The sequence below is a fragment of the Pogona vitticeps genome, chromosome 3, assembly GCF_051106095.1.
Source record: "Pogona vitticeps strain Pit_001003342236 chromosome 3, PviZW2.1, whole genome shotgun sequence".
Classification (NCBI taxonomy): Eukaryota; Metazoa; Chordata; class Lepidosauria; order Squamata; family Agamidae; genus Pogona; species Pogona vitticeps.
In genome coordinates, this window is record NC_135785.1 from 33,310,657 (window position 1) to 33,327,358 (window position 16,702).

Consider the following 16,702-nt stretch of genomic DNA (forward strand, 5'->3'; position numbering starts at 1 on the left):
AGAAACATTTTTATTGATGCATTACACAATTTTTCCTATGATTCTTGCCAAGGGCAATCTCTCAGTTCTGTCAGCCAGAAAGAAACTTAGCTATGCTGTTTACTGCCCCTGAAAACTGAAAGCTTCCCCAGCCTAGAAAATGTTTCCTAAAATTCCTGGCTGCCTTATTGCATATTTTAAATGTAAAATTCTTTCTGAGAGCCCAGAGATCCAGTTTCTCATGGTCAGGACTTGATAATAGATGAATTTGTCATAACTATGTATTTTATCACAGAAACTACAGCTTAGATGTAATGTTCAATGTGTGATAGAAATGTATGCAAGGAGAGAATATGTAGCTTGTGAAGGTAGTTTTTTCACTATGTGTTTGTGTATGAGCACAAGGCATAGAACACAACAGAACCCTTCTGTCAGTGGGCATTAAATCCACCTGGATCCAGCTATTGAGAATGGATGACACCGCATGTCTTGTCTTGAATTTTGTCCTCTTTCTTGGTTCCCTCCCCCCATCCCTAGGTGAAGTCTGCCTCACACTTTGAGAATACCAGACTTACTGTAAGGTAAGGTACAACATGGGCAGTCCACGTGGCAGCTGAATTTGCATAAATCTCTTGCAGAAAGAGATAAGACAGTATGAATTTATTATATGTATGTGTTTTTGGCTGCAACCAGATTGAGGATTTAACTTGCTACTTACTGTTTTGTCCTCTCTATAAAATTGCTAGAGAAAGATTTATGTCACCTATCACTCAGATGTATCTTAATTGTACCACCACTGAAATAGTATTTGGATTGCTTGCTGATACATAGTTGTACATTACATATGATGTAGCACAATTTGCACTGGCAGCTAAGAAGCTGAGATTTTGATTTGTCAAGGATCATAATGCCACATAAATGCTGTATACACTGGACTGACATATGTCATGACAATATTTTTAGACCGGGTTTTATTGGTTTTATGGCAATTGTTTTTAATTGGATTTTATATATTACATTGTAAAGGCCTATGACCAGAAACAATAATGTTTATGTATTGTATTGATTATACGTATGTAGACTTCTACCAAAAATTATATCTACAGTCATGACCAAAAATATTGTTACCCTTGCAATTCTGTCAGAAAATGCAACCCTCCTCTCAGAAAATGGTTGCAGTTGCAAATGTTTTGGTACATGTTCATTTCTTTGGTTTGCGTTGGAACAACAACACACACACACACACACACACACACACAAACCAGAAGAAAAGTCAAATCTGATACAATTCCACACAGAAACCCCAAAAAATGCACTGACAAAATTATTGGCACCCTGTCTAAATTGTAAGAAATAATTACTTTTCAAGCATGTGATGCTCATTTAATTGGTATTTAGACACACCTGTCGCAAGTAAGAGGTGTGGGCAATATAGTGATCACACTTGCAACCAGTTAAGATGGAGAAAAGTTGACTCAACCTTTGTCTTGTGTGTGACACTGAGGGTGGAGAAAAGAATGAACTGTAAAGAGTTGTCTGTGGTTTTGGGAGAGAAAATTGTGGAAAAAACATTGATAATCTCAAGGCTACAAGTCCATTTCCAGAGGTCTTAATGTTCCTGTGTCCACTGTGCACAATATCATCAAGAGGTTTACAGCCCATGGCACTGTAGTAAAACCTCCCTGGACATGGACAGAAGAGCAAAATTACTGAAAAATTACAACAAAGGGTTGTTTGAATGGTGGATACAGAACCCAGATTAACTTCCCAACAAATCCAAGCTGATCTGCAGACACAGCGTACAAAAGTGTCCGCTCACACTATATGTCGCCATCTGAATGAAAAAGGATGCTATGTTAGGAGACCCAGGAGTACATCACTGCTGACACAAAGGCATAAAAAAGCAAGACTCGAGTATTCCAAAGCATATGTAACAAAACCACAATCCTTCTGGGAGAATGTACTGTGGATGGATTAGAGAAAAGTATAGCTTTTTGGTCGAGGACATGATGGCACTGCTTGCAGAAAAAGAAATGAGGCATTCACCAAAAAGAACACAGTCCCTACAGTCAAACATGGTGGAGGTTCAAAGATGTTTTGGGGTTGCTTTGCTGCTTCTGGTACTGGATGTCTTGACTATGTGCATGGTATCATGAAATCTGATGATTACCAAAGAATTTTGGGGTGCAACATAGTGGCCATTGTCAGAAAGCTGCATCTCCCCCAGAGGACATGGGTCTTTCAGGAGGACAATGACCTGAAACATACTTCAAAGAGCACTCAGAAATGGCTACAAACAAAGTGCTGGAGAGTTCTGAAATGGCCAGCAATGACTCCAGATCTGAATCCCATAGAACACCTGTGGGGAGATCTCAAAACAGCAGTTGGAAGAGGGCATCCTTCAAATCTGAAGGCCCTGGAGCAGTCTGCAAAAGAAGAGTAGTCCAAAATTTCAGTAGAGAGGTGTAAGAAACTCATTCATGGTTACAGGAAGTGATTGATTTCAATTATTTTTTCAAAAGGGAGTGCTACTAAATATTAAGTTAAGGGTGCCAATAATTTTTGCCAGTGCATTTTTGGGTTTCTGTGTGGAATTGTATGAGATTTGACTTTTCTTCTCAGTTTTATTGTGTTGTTCCAACACAAACCAAAGAAATGAACATGTGAGTACCAAAACATTTGCAACTGCAACCATTTTCTGAGAGAAGGGTTGCATTTTCTGACAGAATTGCAAAGGTGCCAATATTTTTGGCCATGACTGTACATCATATTACTTTCGTTTGGTAAAGAGATGAACAAAACAAAGAGAACTGTTATTCCTTTACGTACTAGAGTGGCCTAATTTTTGGTACTTTTTATCACTCACAATATTTTTGAAAGCTCCTAACAGTAATTATTTAGTTGTTTAGACTTTTTTTGACTTAATAGTATAGTAGCCGCCTAGAGTGGTCGAAATGACTAGATAGGCGGGGTATAAATATAAACAAACAAACAAACAAACAAACAAACAAACAAACAAACAAACAAACAAATAAATAAATAAATAAATAAATAAATACAATTCTGAGAATTTGCAAAACTTTAGATTTATGACCAAAGTCAACTCTTCAGTGACAGCTTGTGTACAGTACTGGCTTTAAAAAAAAAAGTGACTGCTAATAATAAACACTTGTTTTAACCCTGGCTTCTTACAAATCTGCCAGTTACATGTATGGAAATATTGATCTGACATCTATTGCTTTAAATCTGTATCCGTATGTTCTCGCTCCTCTATCAGAGACTGGACATCATCATGGTCATTTGGACTTTGGATGCAGTAGCATTAAGCATTGATGTTGTGTTGCACCCAAACCATTCTCGCAGGCTCTTCAGCCAGTAAGGGTTCTTTTCCCTTCTGCAATTTTCTCATTTATTTTCCCTTGAATGACTCACTGTCGCAATCTTTATTTTTCATTTCTCATTGTGTGATTGACTTAGACTAACTTTCTTTGCTTTATGATTTGCTGGTCTTTAATCAATCATGTTGGTACGTCTTCATTGGTCACCCTTTTAATCAAATAAATTCTTAGTATCTTGTAGTAATTCCACTCAAATGCTTTTAAAATAATTGCCAGTGTTAAAGTTCATGCCATTTACTCAAACTGAGGATGTACAGTACTGTAATTCTGCTTCCAGCAACAATGAGGTTAAAGGTACTGGGCCACTATGTACTCCAAATTTTTATGCCTCCCAAAATGTAACTACAAAGCACAAACAGTTGATTTGCACACAGAGAACAGTTCAGTATGTTGGGGTTCTCTTCCATAGTATTGACAATCTTTTCCATTCAGTACCAAGTGCAATGAGCCTTAAAGGTCCTTATGACCGCCCCCACCAGACCCTGAACTAGAGATGTTGTGTATGGGGGCAAGCAGACCACTTTGACACCTTCAGAGTTGAACTCATGGGGTTCTGGATGGCGAAGGGCACAGTACTGTATTCATTGAATATTTATTTATTGGAATAGTGATTGAAAAAAATCAATGTATAACCAAAACCACACTGTTTAGACCTGTGCAATTTGAGGGAGAAGTGTATTTAAAGGAAAACAAACTCCAGAGTGCTAAATTTTGACCCAACACACTCCACACTTTAGTTTTAGATCTGTAACTACCTTTTTGGGCTGCTTTACTGATTATGTATTAATTACAATCAAGGTACATAAATTCAGTTATTTGATCACATTATTGTTCTTGGTATTTAGTTAGGGATATTAAAACATTAAAATTTCTGTCCTGCGTAACATATACCTTTCATGTATAACTAAAACATGTGGATGGTCATTTTTAATTTATGGCAGTTGGAGACACCAGTTTCTGGGTACTGTGAATCCACTTGGGGTTCTGAATTCCTTCCAAGGTGCTGAATCCTATCTTCTCAAAAAAGGTGAAATAATTCATTTTAAATACAGACTAAAACCCAAAATATATTCACAATACAATAGTGATTAGAGTCAACAATCTATGGCCCAATCTTTAAGCCAATGGTTCTACTGCTTAATTAGCTTTCCACTGGAATGACATAGGAAGACAGTGAAAAAATTCATAGCCTGTGTGATTAAAATGGAAAAGTTCCATTAACTGTTGTTCTGAATAGCCACAGAATAGTGCTGCCAATTTTACCAGCATTCTTATGGTGAAAACATAACATACAGTAGTTTGCATTAAAAGAAAGAATAGGAAACGGTTAGAAGAAATAGTGCAAATAAGAACAGCAAATTTGTGCCACTGTTTTTATGTCAACAACAGCTGAGCACCAGGCATACCTAGGAAATCACACTGTTTATTAGACCTGTAAGAACCAAAGATGCTGTTTCACTTCTACTGACTGTAGCAGTTACAAGTTAGGCTCCTCTTGGGCATCAAGGAATGGGGTCATGCAGATTTGAAGCTCAATTTTAAGAAATGTTTTGCTTTCAAAGTGTCAGTTGTTGCTGCACATATACTAGACACCTTGTGGCATTCTGGCTCCTTGGTATTCTTTGCATTTGCTGGTACTAGGGGAGAATTGCACTAGCCCACAAAGTGTTTACTGTATATACTTCTATACTACCATCAGTGCTGCTGTTGACATTTTATCAGAAATATTATAGTAGCAGAATCTTAATATATAAAAAGATTACTAATTTCAGGATAACACTACAGTAAACACACAAGAAAATATTTCAAACTGTTATCAAAATAAATTTATAAAACAAATTCCATTTGAGAAAAAAATACAGAGAGCAATTTAAAAATAATACTGAATACTCAACTCTTTCCAAAAATAATGAAACTAGATAGTATCATTTAGCTTTTATATACTGTGGATGATACAAGAAATCCTGAACATTTTTCCAAAAAAGTTAATTATTTGGAAACCTGAAGTTAAATACTTATAGAGGGGAAAAAACTAAATTCTAAATAGTCCAGACATGTCAATAGCTAATCTACTAAATATAAATAATACTGACACATACCTTTACCTTAGAATGGTAAAAAAAGAGAAAGAAATGAAGGCCCTGAAAAAAAATACTAATTTGTTTTCAGTTGAAGGTCATCCCAGTCTTAACAGTTTTGAAATTATAGGCTTAAGTGCCAGGAAAATTAGACTACATATCCTTTGCTAATGAAAATATTATTGACAGCTTGACAACTGTAGACATGGTTAGTGCAAACATTTTTCTGGTGTGGCCTTTTGCACAAGTTATATTTCTGGGTATGGAAGAAATAGGCAAAGTAGTAGCAATATCCCATTTTGTCTGGGTGTACCTTTTGTAGACTTTGGCTATTGCTTATATATTGGCTTTATAATCAGAAATATTTTAAAATTCCCATTTTGTTATTCAGTTAAAATATCAAAAACAATGCCGCTAAATAGACCTTTCTTAAACCATATGGCATCAACTGGCTATGAGTTAACACATTCACAACTTTCCTTCTGATAACTACAGTTTCCCTTGATGACACGGGTTTCTGGGGTACTGTGAATCCACTTGGGGTTGTGAATTCCTTCTAAGGTGCTGAATCCTATCTTCCCAAAAAAGGTGAAATAATTCATTTTAAATACAGACTAAAACCCAGAGTATATTCACAATAGAGTCACCAATCTATGGCCAAATCTTTAAGCCCATGGTTAGGGGTTTTCTATTTTCATTTAAGTACTGTATACATACAAAAACATATGCACACATAAATGCAGTCATTTTTTCCTTACACATGAGATTCATAAATGTTTTACATTGTGGGCATCCTGTTGAGAGTCAACAGGTGCTAGAAAATAATCTAGCATACTTTCTTATATATTTATAGAAGAAAAAAAAAAATAAAGCCATGCATTAAGGAGCTACTCTGAGCTGGCAAGTGCATTTTCTGGTAAATATATAGGTACAGGTACAAATGCTCATAAGGAGAAATTGTTCTGTTGACAAAGATATGTGTTAACTAGATGCAGTATGATTTAAGTTCCTGATTCTTTTATATAAAAAAGATGTGGTATCGTTCTGACTGTGGAAACAAGAATTCTATTGATATACCATAAAGAGTACTAGTGTGCAGTTTTGTCCTAAGAAAAGAAGTATTGAAACAAAGAGACTTGTTTCCTTTATTTGCATTCACTTACAGAGGTGCTAAGATTCACTTTCTATAGTGACAGAAGTTAATGTCAGTACTCCTGGCAACTGTTATTTTACTTTCTCGGAATGGTCCCATATTGTGTAATTCTAGGGCATTCTGGAAAAAAGTGATAACTGTTAACAGGGCTTCTCTTTTCGGAGCTGCCATTTATGCTCAGCCTTCATCCTGTTCCCAGGACAACACAGTATCTGGGCCATTATGGGAAAATAAAAAGATGGCTAAGACTTGTTCATCAAATAGAATTAAAAAGATAGCCCGAAAAAGGGAATAATTGGGAGCAATTAAAAAAATATACTGTAAACATATGAAGACTAACATTAATTTAGTGTACGTGTTGTTTGTACTAGATGAAAATGTGAAATATAAAAAGAAAAATTCTCCCCACCCAACTCTTAGATAAAAAGGCTATTGCTTATCATAGTAAATCACAACTAAAGTACACCCACTGAAGAGGATTTGGTGAGCCAACCCCTCCATAAGTTCCATTGATTCAATAAGCCTATTCTAGGGTTACTATGACTTACTGTGCTAGGCCACAGGATTTTAACCAAAGTATCTATTATAGAAGGCTCTATACTCATTTAAACTGTGCAACCAGATTTGCAAAGTTTGACATTTCTGGTTAGAGGGGTTTTGGAACTGTTGTCAAAAACATTTAACTTTTTCATGGTAAGCGGACTGATTTTTCCAGAAAACAAAACAAGATGTGTGTATCTGAATAAATTTATGCTTCACAAAAATTGGCACCAACTAGGAAGAATACTCCTTTAATCGGACTGGCTGTCTGATGAATCAGATCTCTTCTCCCTCCTCCTCCGAAGCTGCAGCTGTAGCTGAATCTTGTTAGTAAAGAAGAATTGCTTCCAACCAACTTCTTGGGCCAGTGATCTCATTTCTGGTGTAATTCTTCCTGATAAATTTTGCACAATCATCTCCCATAGTTTGTCAGAGTTGCACAACTGTTTGTAAAAGAAATGAAAGGTATTAACAAGAAAAAAATATTTGTTCACTATCCAGGTAAAAGGCTTTTCCCCATATTGTGAGGAAAATGGAAATTTCAACATGATTTTGTGGGGCTGCTTGATTTTTAAGTCACATTTAATTTAATTTTCCAAAATAATATATATGTCAACTAACTTTAATAATGATATACTTTCTAAGATGTCACAAATATTTTATTGGCAGGAGCACTGTAACTCTTGGGCCAGAGAATGTTAAGCAATAAGCATTTATTTTTGTTTAGCTGAAGACTGAATTGGAAGTTACAATTTAAACACACTGTTTACTTGATTGTTTAAACCAAAGATTTGAAATAATCCCATGTCAATTATATATTACTTACTTCTGAGCAGGCATATAAAGAATTGCACTGTAAAATCTATCTTTTTTTGTTTGATATTATAGATTGATTTAGCACTTTGTAAATGAAGTATGACTGATTATATAATCTATACAAAAAAGTAGAGTGCTATATAGTTGGGCCTAAATAACTATTGTACTAATTAAGAAACTAATGCATTATAGGGCACACTGACAGTATAATAGGCTAAGAACATTCTGTTTTATTTGAATTTTTCTTTTGTATTATGTATTAGCTCCCTCTGGTGGCTTTTGGTCTACCTCAGTCCTATGCAGTTATTTAATATGTAAAAGATTCTACATTCACTTAGCATGAAAAATTATCATAGAACGCAGTAGGCCCCTTGTTATTTTGTTTTGTGGGATACAGATGGACTAAATAATAATAACAATAGCAATACCAACAATGTCTCATGACAGGTAGATACAGTGCTGTTTGTCCATAGTAGTAGCTCAACAAGTATATTAGAATAAAACATACAAAGAAGTATAACACAATGCAGGACAGGAGGTATAAATATTAGGGTCAATGTGTAAGTATTATGATTAACCATATTTTATTAAAACACTTTACCAGATGGGCTTGGTTGCTTAGGATCCTATTAGGATTTTACTCCAAAATAAATGAAATTGACATGTTGGCAAACCATTGCTAATAAACAAAGTTAGAGTTGTGTGCCTTGTCAACATGCCAGTCATTAACCTATGCATGTAACCAGATATTTGATTGGAACCTTGCTAATTATTTTCAGTTCACTGCAATGAAATTATGTGATTTTATTTCTCCTAGAGTAAAAACACAATAGGATTCTGGCTGCTATAGTAAAATTGTCCACTATCACAAGTCAAGTGTTTGATTGTTATTATTTGCCTAGAAGATGGAAACATTGATTCCCAATTTCTATAAATAATGCTCCTAGTTCTTCAAAATACTTATTTCTTTCATCTTTATGCATATATAAATACAATTAGTACAATATTCTAAATTACTTAGAGCCATTGTATATGTATTGTTAAGGAGTACCTCACTAGACGACAAACCTAGACAGCATCTTAAAAAGCAGAGACATCTCCTTGCTGACAAAGGTCCGCATAGTCAAAGTTATGGTTTTTCCACTAGCGATGTATGGAAGTGAGAGCTGGCCCATAAAGAAGAATGACTGCCGAAGAATTCATGCTTTTGAATTATGGTTCTGGAGGGGACTCTTGAGAGTTCCCTGGACTGCAAAGAGAGCAAACCTATCCATTTTGAAGGAAATTAACCCTGAGTGCTCACTGGAAGGACAGATGCTGAAGCTGAGGCAACAATACTTTGGCCATCTCATGAGAAGAGAAGACTCCCTCGAAAAGCCCCTGATGTTGGGAAAATGTGAAGGCAAGAGAAGGGGATGACAGAGGACAAGATGGTTGGACAGTGTCATCGAAGCTACCGACATGAATTTCACTCAACTCCGGGAGGCAGTGGAAGACAGGAAGGCCTGGTGTGCTCTGGTCCATGGGGTCACAAAGAGTCAGACATGACTTAACAACTAAACAACAACAACCTCACTAGACAATCATGAGACACATCATTTGAAGAAACACATGCTGAAGCTGAATGGAATGCAACACATTTTGTTTTAAACAAAGCTTACCATTTCAAATCTGTGAGATACTTGAGAAAGTCTGGCAATATCTTCTAGTTCCAAATAGGATATGATATACAGTAGCAATGGGTCAGGAAGTCGCACCAGGAAGTCAAAATTACCCCGGCACAAATTGAAGGTGTGTTCCAAAGTCTCTGCTCCAAATATGATGGCTATTTGAACTGCAATAAAAACCAGAGAGGTTTACAACTTGCTACAAAGAACTAGGTGTAATACTGTACTAATTATAATGTGTTTTGCAGATGGAGACAGAGTCAAGGTGAACACCTCAGAGACTGAGAAGATTCAGGTACCCAGTGTGGAACATTACCAGATTCATTCTCTGTACCACCAAGTTGAGGACAGGATATTTTGGAAATTGCTCATTTATAGGGTGGCAAAAAATTGAAGGTGACTTGACAACACCCAACAACAATAACATCAGCTATGCTCGCTTGTATCTAACATGTGCTCACACTTTGCCTTGGCCTTTCATTTCCATCTTATTGAAACCAAGTGCCGTGAGAAGAGGGACTAATTATGAATATTTGTTTGTTTATTATATTTTATCCTGTCTTTCTCTTTATAAGGAACCAAAGTGGCTTATATAATAGAAAAACATTATTTAAAAGCTAAAAACAGTAAGCATACAAATATTAAAAAATTAAACAAGTATTATATTAAAATGGGAAATAAAATCAGTATTAAAACATTTGAAACAACAGAGAACAACAATCCATTTAAAACCCCTCTCAGAACATCTGCCATTAAGGAAAAGTCTGCCTGAAGGGAAAGGTCTTTGCTTGCCTGCAGAACGACATCAAAGATGGGGCCAGCCTAGCTTCCCATAGGAGGGAGCTCCGGAGTCTGGGAGTAGCAACAGAGAAGGCCCTCTCCTGTGTCTCCCATGAAGCGCACCTATCAGGGTGGTGAGAGTGAGAGAAAGGCCTCTCCTGATGATCTTAATGACCAGTCAGGCTCATAGAGGGGGATGTGGTCTTTTAGATAGCTTGAGCCCAAGCCATTCATTCATTCATTCATTCATTCATTCATTCATTCATTCATTCATTCATTCATTCATTCATTCATTCATTCATTCATCCATCCATCCATCTATCTATCTATCTATCTATCTATCTATCTATCTATCTATCTATCTATCTATCTATCTATCTATCTATCTATCTATCTATCTATCTATCTATCTATCTATCTATCTATCTATCTATTTATTTAATTTATATCCCGCCCATCTGGTATATTTAGGGCTTTATAGGTTAAAACCAGCACTTTGAATTATGCCTGGAAACAGATCGGCAGCCAGTGGAGTTGCTAGGTGTCTGAAAGGGTGTTAGGACAGGCTGTAAAGTGCTGGCAAAGATGACTAGTGTTCTTTCAATTTTCTTATCTTGGGAATCACAGTTGGTAGGAACCTAAGTGTCAGAACTAATAAAAATGTTTGGGGATGTTTGTACTGTATCATTTATGTGCTCATCCTTGATAGTACTGAGAGAAGAGATACAGTACTTCTGTGCCATAATCCCCAGTGCTATCATGTTGATTTTGACTTATGACTACCCTTTCCAGGGTCTTCTCAGTACAGAGAACTCAGAAGTGGTTTACCCTTTCCTTCTTCTGGGACCATGCCACTTTTCCAAGGCTACACAGGCTGCTGGGAAGTGAAGTGGGGAATTGAACTTTTGATCAGGGATGGGATTTTCACGTTTAATGGATTTCCAGTCCCCTAATTTGGCTAGACCTTTCCAGGCCAGATGACAGGAGTGAAAGCCCCACAGCAGCATGAGGTATATATAGCAACCCCTTTACCTGCATTTGGTTCCCTTCCTCTTCATCCTGTCAGTGGAAAGAAAAACATCCCACTGCCCTTTGAGATTCCATGAGACTTGCAAAGCCCCAAGAAAGGATGAATACTGGCAGAAAATGCCTCCATACCTTCTGTAGGGAAGAAAGTCCCTTAAATATGTAAGTTCTACCTCTACTTCTCACCAACTTTTAAAAGCCATTATCAACTCCTCTGATTTAAAGTGCATGTTTCCTAAATTTTCTACAAGACTCTGGAGGACCTGTGTAAGATAATTTTACTGACTGTAATAATTTATTTAATTTCCTCAACCTTTGCTTGAGGAAAACATTTTACAACAGCATAGTTATGAATACCTCCTGGCGTTACAAAGACACATGAAACATATAATGTGAAGACTAACTGTTAAAACTAGTTGAACAGGTATGGAATATTGTATTTTCAGAACTACAAAGAAGCATTAAGATAAAATCTTCATCTATTAACAATGTACGTAAGTGCTGTTACTACCTTAATTTATCATTACTTCTGTTTCAAGAAGTGTTTGTAATCAAAAGACATCTTAAAACTGGGAAAAGTTGATGGGAATAGCAAATAAAATGAAACAAAATTCCCTCCCTATGTTTGCCAGTATTAATTTCTCATTTAAAATGTGAACATAATGGCTCAGCCTTCTTTTCAGGTTGAGCTGACACATGACTTGAAAGAAACAGCATTCTTTGAAGAAGTCATCCATCAAGCTCTGCACATAAGGCCAAGGTTGGTTGGGAAGGGAATGGTACTCTTTACCTAGATAACCCTGAAAGGAATTATTAAAGGAGAATAGTTTTGTAGCTAAATGACAAGATTGTTTGGGCTTTGTAATACTGAAAAGGGAAGGCCAATTACCCAAACAAGAGTTAATGACTTTTGGGAGGGGGTATAAATATCATAAACATTGAACTGTGAAGGAAATATATCTCTATTAGTCCTGATGGTTGGTGCGCTAATTTAATTATCTTTGATGAGTTGATATTACGTCATGGATATTTTTGTTGTCGTTGTTATTTTGGTATAGTTTCTATGTTACTTGTTTCTTTTTCCTTCTGTCATTTTTGTTACATTTTGAAAAATAAAAAAATTATAAAAATAATTTACATTAAATAAATAATAAGTATCTATTGGTTGTTGTGGGTTTTTCGGGCTCTTTTGCCGTGAATAAGTATCAGTCTTTCATGGCAAAGCTTTCTATTCTTTTTGTCTCTATGGGTAGTGCTATTAAATAGTTTAGTCACTAGGTGGCATTTGATATAGTCATAGTGGGTGTGTGGGTGTCAGATATTTGCTAGTACTCTTTCTTGAAACAGGCTTTTCCAGCTTTCTAACTAGTATGTCCTTCAAGATGTCTTTAACTAACACCATCCAAAGATCTAAGATACCCATGCATGATATTATCCAGAATATGGAGAAAATAAAAACTTAAAATTTAATAGTATGGAAAGAAAAATTATCTCCATTTCCATTTCAGACTACTGTTGTTTTTCAGAGTAAAAAAAAAGTTACCATAAGAGATTTTAATCTTCAGTAAATGAGAATCTGGAAACACATTCTGACTGTTTCAGAAACTAGCAATTGGAGTTGGCAGAAATTATTTTTAATTGATTTTGACAACATTTGTTTGCTTGTGCATGTACGCCTCAAGCCAGAAAATATGAATATGGTATTTACCCCATTTCAAGGTACTGAATATTTCATCTTAAATTTCAAAAACTGTTGTAAAAGTGTCTTACTGAAGAAAGATAGTATTTTTATCATTATAGTCTGCTATTTTTACCAGGAAATTAAGGTGATATTCCATTAACTCTAAAGTGTCATTTTTAAAGACAATCATAGAAGACATATTAATCAAGGAATCTGCCAAACAATTTGCAGTTGATTACATAAATTGCTATGGTTATTCTAGGTTAAGATTGCATTTCTTATATCTTACTTTGGAGAGAGGGGTCATCAAGGAAGTCTTCGTGAGACTCTTTCAGTTCTCCTGGTCTTGCTTCTCGATACTCACTCCGAAGAGAAATTTTCCACCACCTGAAAATTACCTATAAATGGAGAATGATGGGAAGTATGAAAGATCATTTTGTTGAAAATAATTCAGTATTAAGATTTTATATATGCCTGATGTCACTATGTTTTTCTTTCCTTAATAAATATTTTTAAATCCAAAGGTTGATGTTCTGAGCATTCTTTCCTTAAAATAAGCCTCATAAGACTTTGTCTAGGGGGGCAGGGTAAAATCCAGTAAAAGTAAAAGTAAAGTATAAGAAATAGTTGAAACAAAATGAAAAGATATGTATAGGAGGAGGGTAGGCACCTCTAGGAAGTTATGAACAAATTCCAAAGGAAGCAAGGGGCTGTCCCTTGGAATTTGTTCATAACTTCCTAGAGGTGCCTACCCTCCTCCTTTGTAGGAGCATATCTACTATACTATTCAATTCTTCAAAAAACCTCTGGTTTATGAATGTTCAGTAATATGCTTCTGTACTCACAATTCAAAATGCCAGAAAATGGCCCAATATTGCTGCACAATATCATGCCCGCATTGCCAGCAAGAAAAAGGATGCCGTGCTTTACATAGGAAAGAGCAGCCTGAATGTTGACAAAACTAATGGCAGCAGTCAAGATGGTCTACAGGATATCGTCTTGTGCTCACTACCATTCACAAGGTGACACTACACAAGGGGAAATCCCACAAGCTAAGTATTTTTTTTCATCAATTAAACATTCCTCACCCAAACACAAAGCAAATGTCAGGGTGGGTATTCAACAAGTGGGAACAGTAGTGAGCTGAAGTACCTCTATTCTGCCAACATCAAAGGTAAGTGAACTCCTTGGATGAGATGGACAGAAAACATACTCTGGATGATTTGCAATATGTGGGCAAGGACTCTGACCTGTTTGTTAACAACAACAGCAAGAACAAAATAACCTGTCCCATCTGCAAAATACACTTCTGAAATCATGAAAACTACCTAAGGGACAATTTACTTTTTGAGTCTACCAGTCTTGTCCATAGAAATCTACACTGTTGTATTTTAAGTTTTATATAGACAAAATATTATAGTAAACTTGTTGTCAAGACTGACTGCTCTAATTTATCAGAAAAGGTTTTAATAAATAAAGAGAAGATAGACATAACTCTTCCCTTACAACTCCATTATTTGTTTTGGTATGTAGCAGACAGAAGTGCTTAAAGATGCACCCAGGGTTAAAAATCATATAGGATCAATTAACAGAAAACTGTTAACTTACCATGAGAGTTTCTTGTTATTATAAGTAGCCATTTCAATAAAGGATTATTACATGCTAATTTAATCACATTAGAATCCTGTTCTATGCAATGCTTTTGCAAAAGGCAGTTTATTCATTTTTAAAATATTTTAAGTAATACCTGTTAGGTAACAGTGCGCACACTGTTTCTTTCTGGTCATGAACTATCTAAACTTTTGCTTTTTTTCTTATTTCCACCCCTTCCAGGGTCCTCTCCACCCCTTTTCCTTTCCACCCCTTCCAGGGTCTTCTCCATCCCTTTTCCTTTTCACCCCTTCCGGGGTCCTCTCCACCCCCTTTTCTTTCCACTCCTTCCGGGTCCTCTCCATCCCTTCTCCTCTCCACCCCCTTTCCTTTTCACCCCTTCCGGGGTCCTCTGCACTCCCTTTCCTTTCCAACCCTTCTAAACTCCTTTCTGTGCCCCAATAGGACTATAATCTATGCACCCGGGTAGGTGGGGCTCGTTAGCCTTGGAAGGCAGCCCATCTAGGAGAAGGAAAACTCTGATTTCAAAGCTCCACTGCCTTGTGGCTATATCCATCAATGGAAAAGGCTTCAGGAGGAAACCTTGAGGCAAAATCCAGAGCCAAAGTCCTGGAGGCAGTTCATGATGTTTTGGCAACTCCTGTGATATCACTGGAACCAGTTATATTGACTCTTGCCTTTCCATTGGACTATTTCAGTGACATGGAGAGGGGGAATTTGCTGCTTGGGTAACAGCCTATCCTCCATATTATTTTACCCAGGCTTCATGCACTGGAGAGGACACTCCAGCTTTGCATACAGCATCGAAATAACATGGGAAGTAGCAGTTACTGGTTATAAGTCTCTGCTTGATTGGCGTAGAGCATGATGCCAAGGGCTACTTCCGATGGTTGGAGAGATTATTCCACCTCACTAGGTAGCTACTGCCTGCCTTAAGCTGGGCAGCCCCCAGTCAGTAAGGTGCTTCCTCACCATGGTCTATTAACCTCACAGGTTCCATGGGTTTTATGGTGAAAGCCAACATGCAGATCAATAACCTTGCATGATGCAACAATCATAAGAAAACTTCTGCCCTAAAGTTGGTGCCTGGAATGTTCGGACAATGACCCCTGGCTTTTCTGATGACCTGCAGGAAATAGACGACACAAGCAAGACAGCTGTCATCGACATGGAACTGAGTAGGCTGCAGATGGATATTGTTGCCCTGCAAGAGATGAGATTACCAGATTCGGGATCTGTCGAAGAAAAATAAATTCTCATTCTTCTGGCAGGGAAAACCACTGAATGAGACCAGGGAATATGGTGTTGGCTTTGCGGTTAGAAATACTCTGTTGAGATCCATTGTTCCACCTACTGAGGGGAGTGAAAGGATCCTGTCTCTGAAGCTCCACTCATCAGCAGGACCGGTCATCCTCATTAGTGCACACCAACACTGTCGTCTACAACAGAAGTTAAAGACAAATTCTATGATGATCTGGCAGCTGCTATTTAAAAAATCACCGAAAGAGAACTGCTGTTTATTCTCAGAGGCTTTAATGCTAGAGTTGGTGCTGATTACATTTTTTGGCCCACTTGTCTAGGCTGTTTTGGAAGATGAATGAAAATGACCAATACTTGCTGGCGTTTTGCTGTTATTATGATTTTTGTGTTAGCAGGACGTTCTTTAATACAAAGCTTCAAACCAGAGTTTCCTGGAGACATCCAAGATCAAAGCAGTGGCATCATCTCAATTTGATCCTCACTAGACACTCTAGCCTTTCCAGTATTATGATCACACACAGTTATCAGGGTGCTGACTGCAATACTGATCACTCCCTGGTGTGTAGTAAAGTAAAACTGAACAAAGAGATTGTATCACACAAAAAAGGAGGGAAGACTACATATTGACATCAGCAAGACTCGCGATCAGAGAAAAGTGGAAGAATTTGTCCAAACGATTGAGAAAACCCTCCCAGGCCTGGCTGATGCAAATG

General features: G+C 36.9%; 1 protein-coding gene across 1 annotated transcript in view; it reads right to left on the bottom strand.

Annotated features, from left to right (window-relative positions):
- Positions 1-4,114: 4,114 nt before the first annotated feature.
- Positions 4,115-16,702, bottom strand: part of FBXO36 (F-box protein 36) — a 34,746-nt gene continuing 22,158 nt past the window's right edge. The window contains exons 2-4 of the mRNA XM_020792608.3: positions 13,408-13,516; positions 9,626-9,798; positions 4,115-7,591 (exon numbers count right to left, since the gene is read on the bottom strand). Coding sequence (XP_020648267.2) covers positions 7,400-7,591; positions 9,626-9,798; positions 13,408-13,516 — 474 coding nt within the window. The 3' untranslated portion in view covers positions 4,115-7,399. The remainder of the gene's footprint in view (positions 7,592-9,625; positions 9,799-13,407; positions 13,517-16,702) is intronic.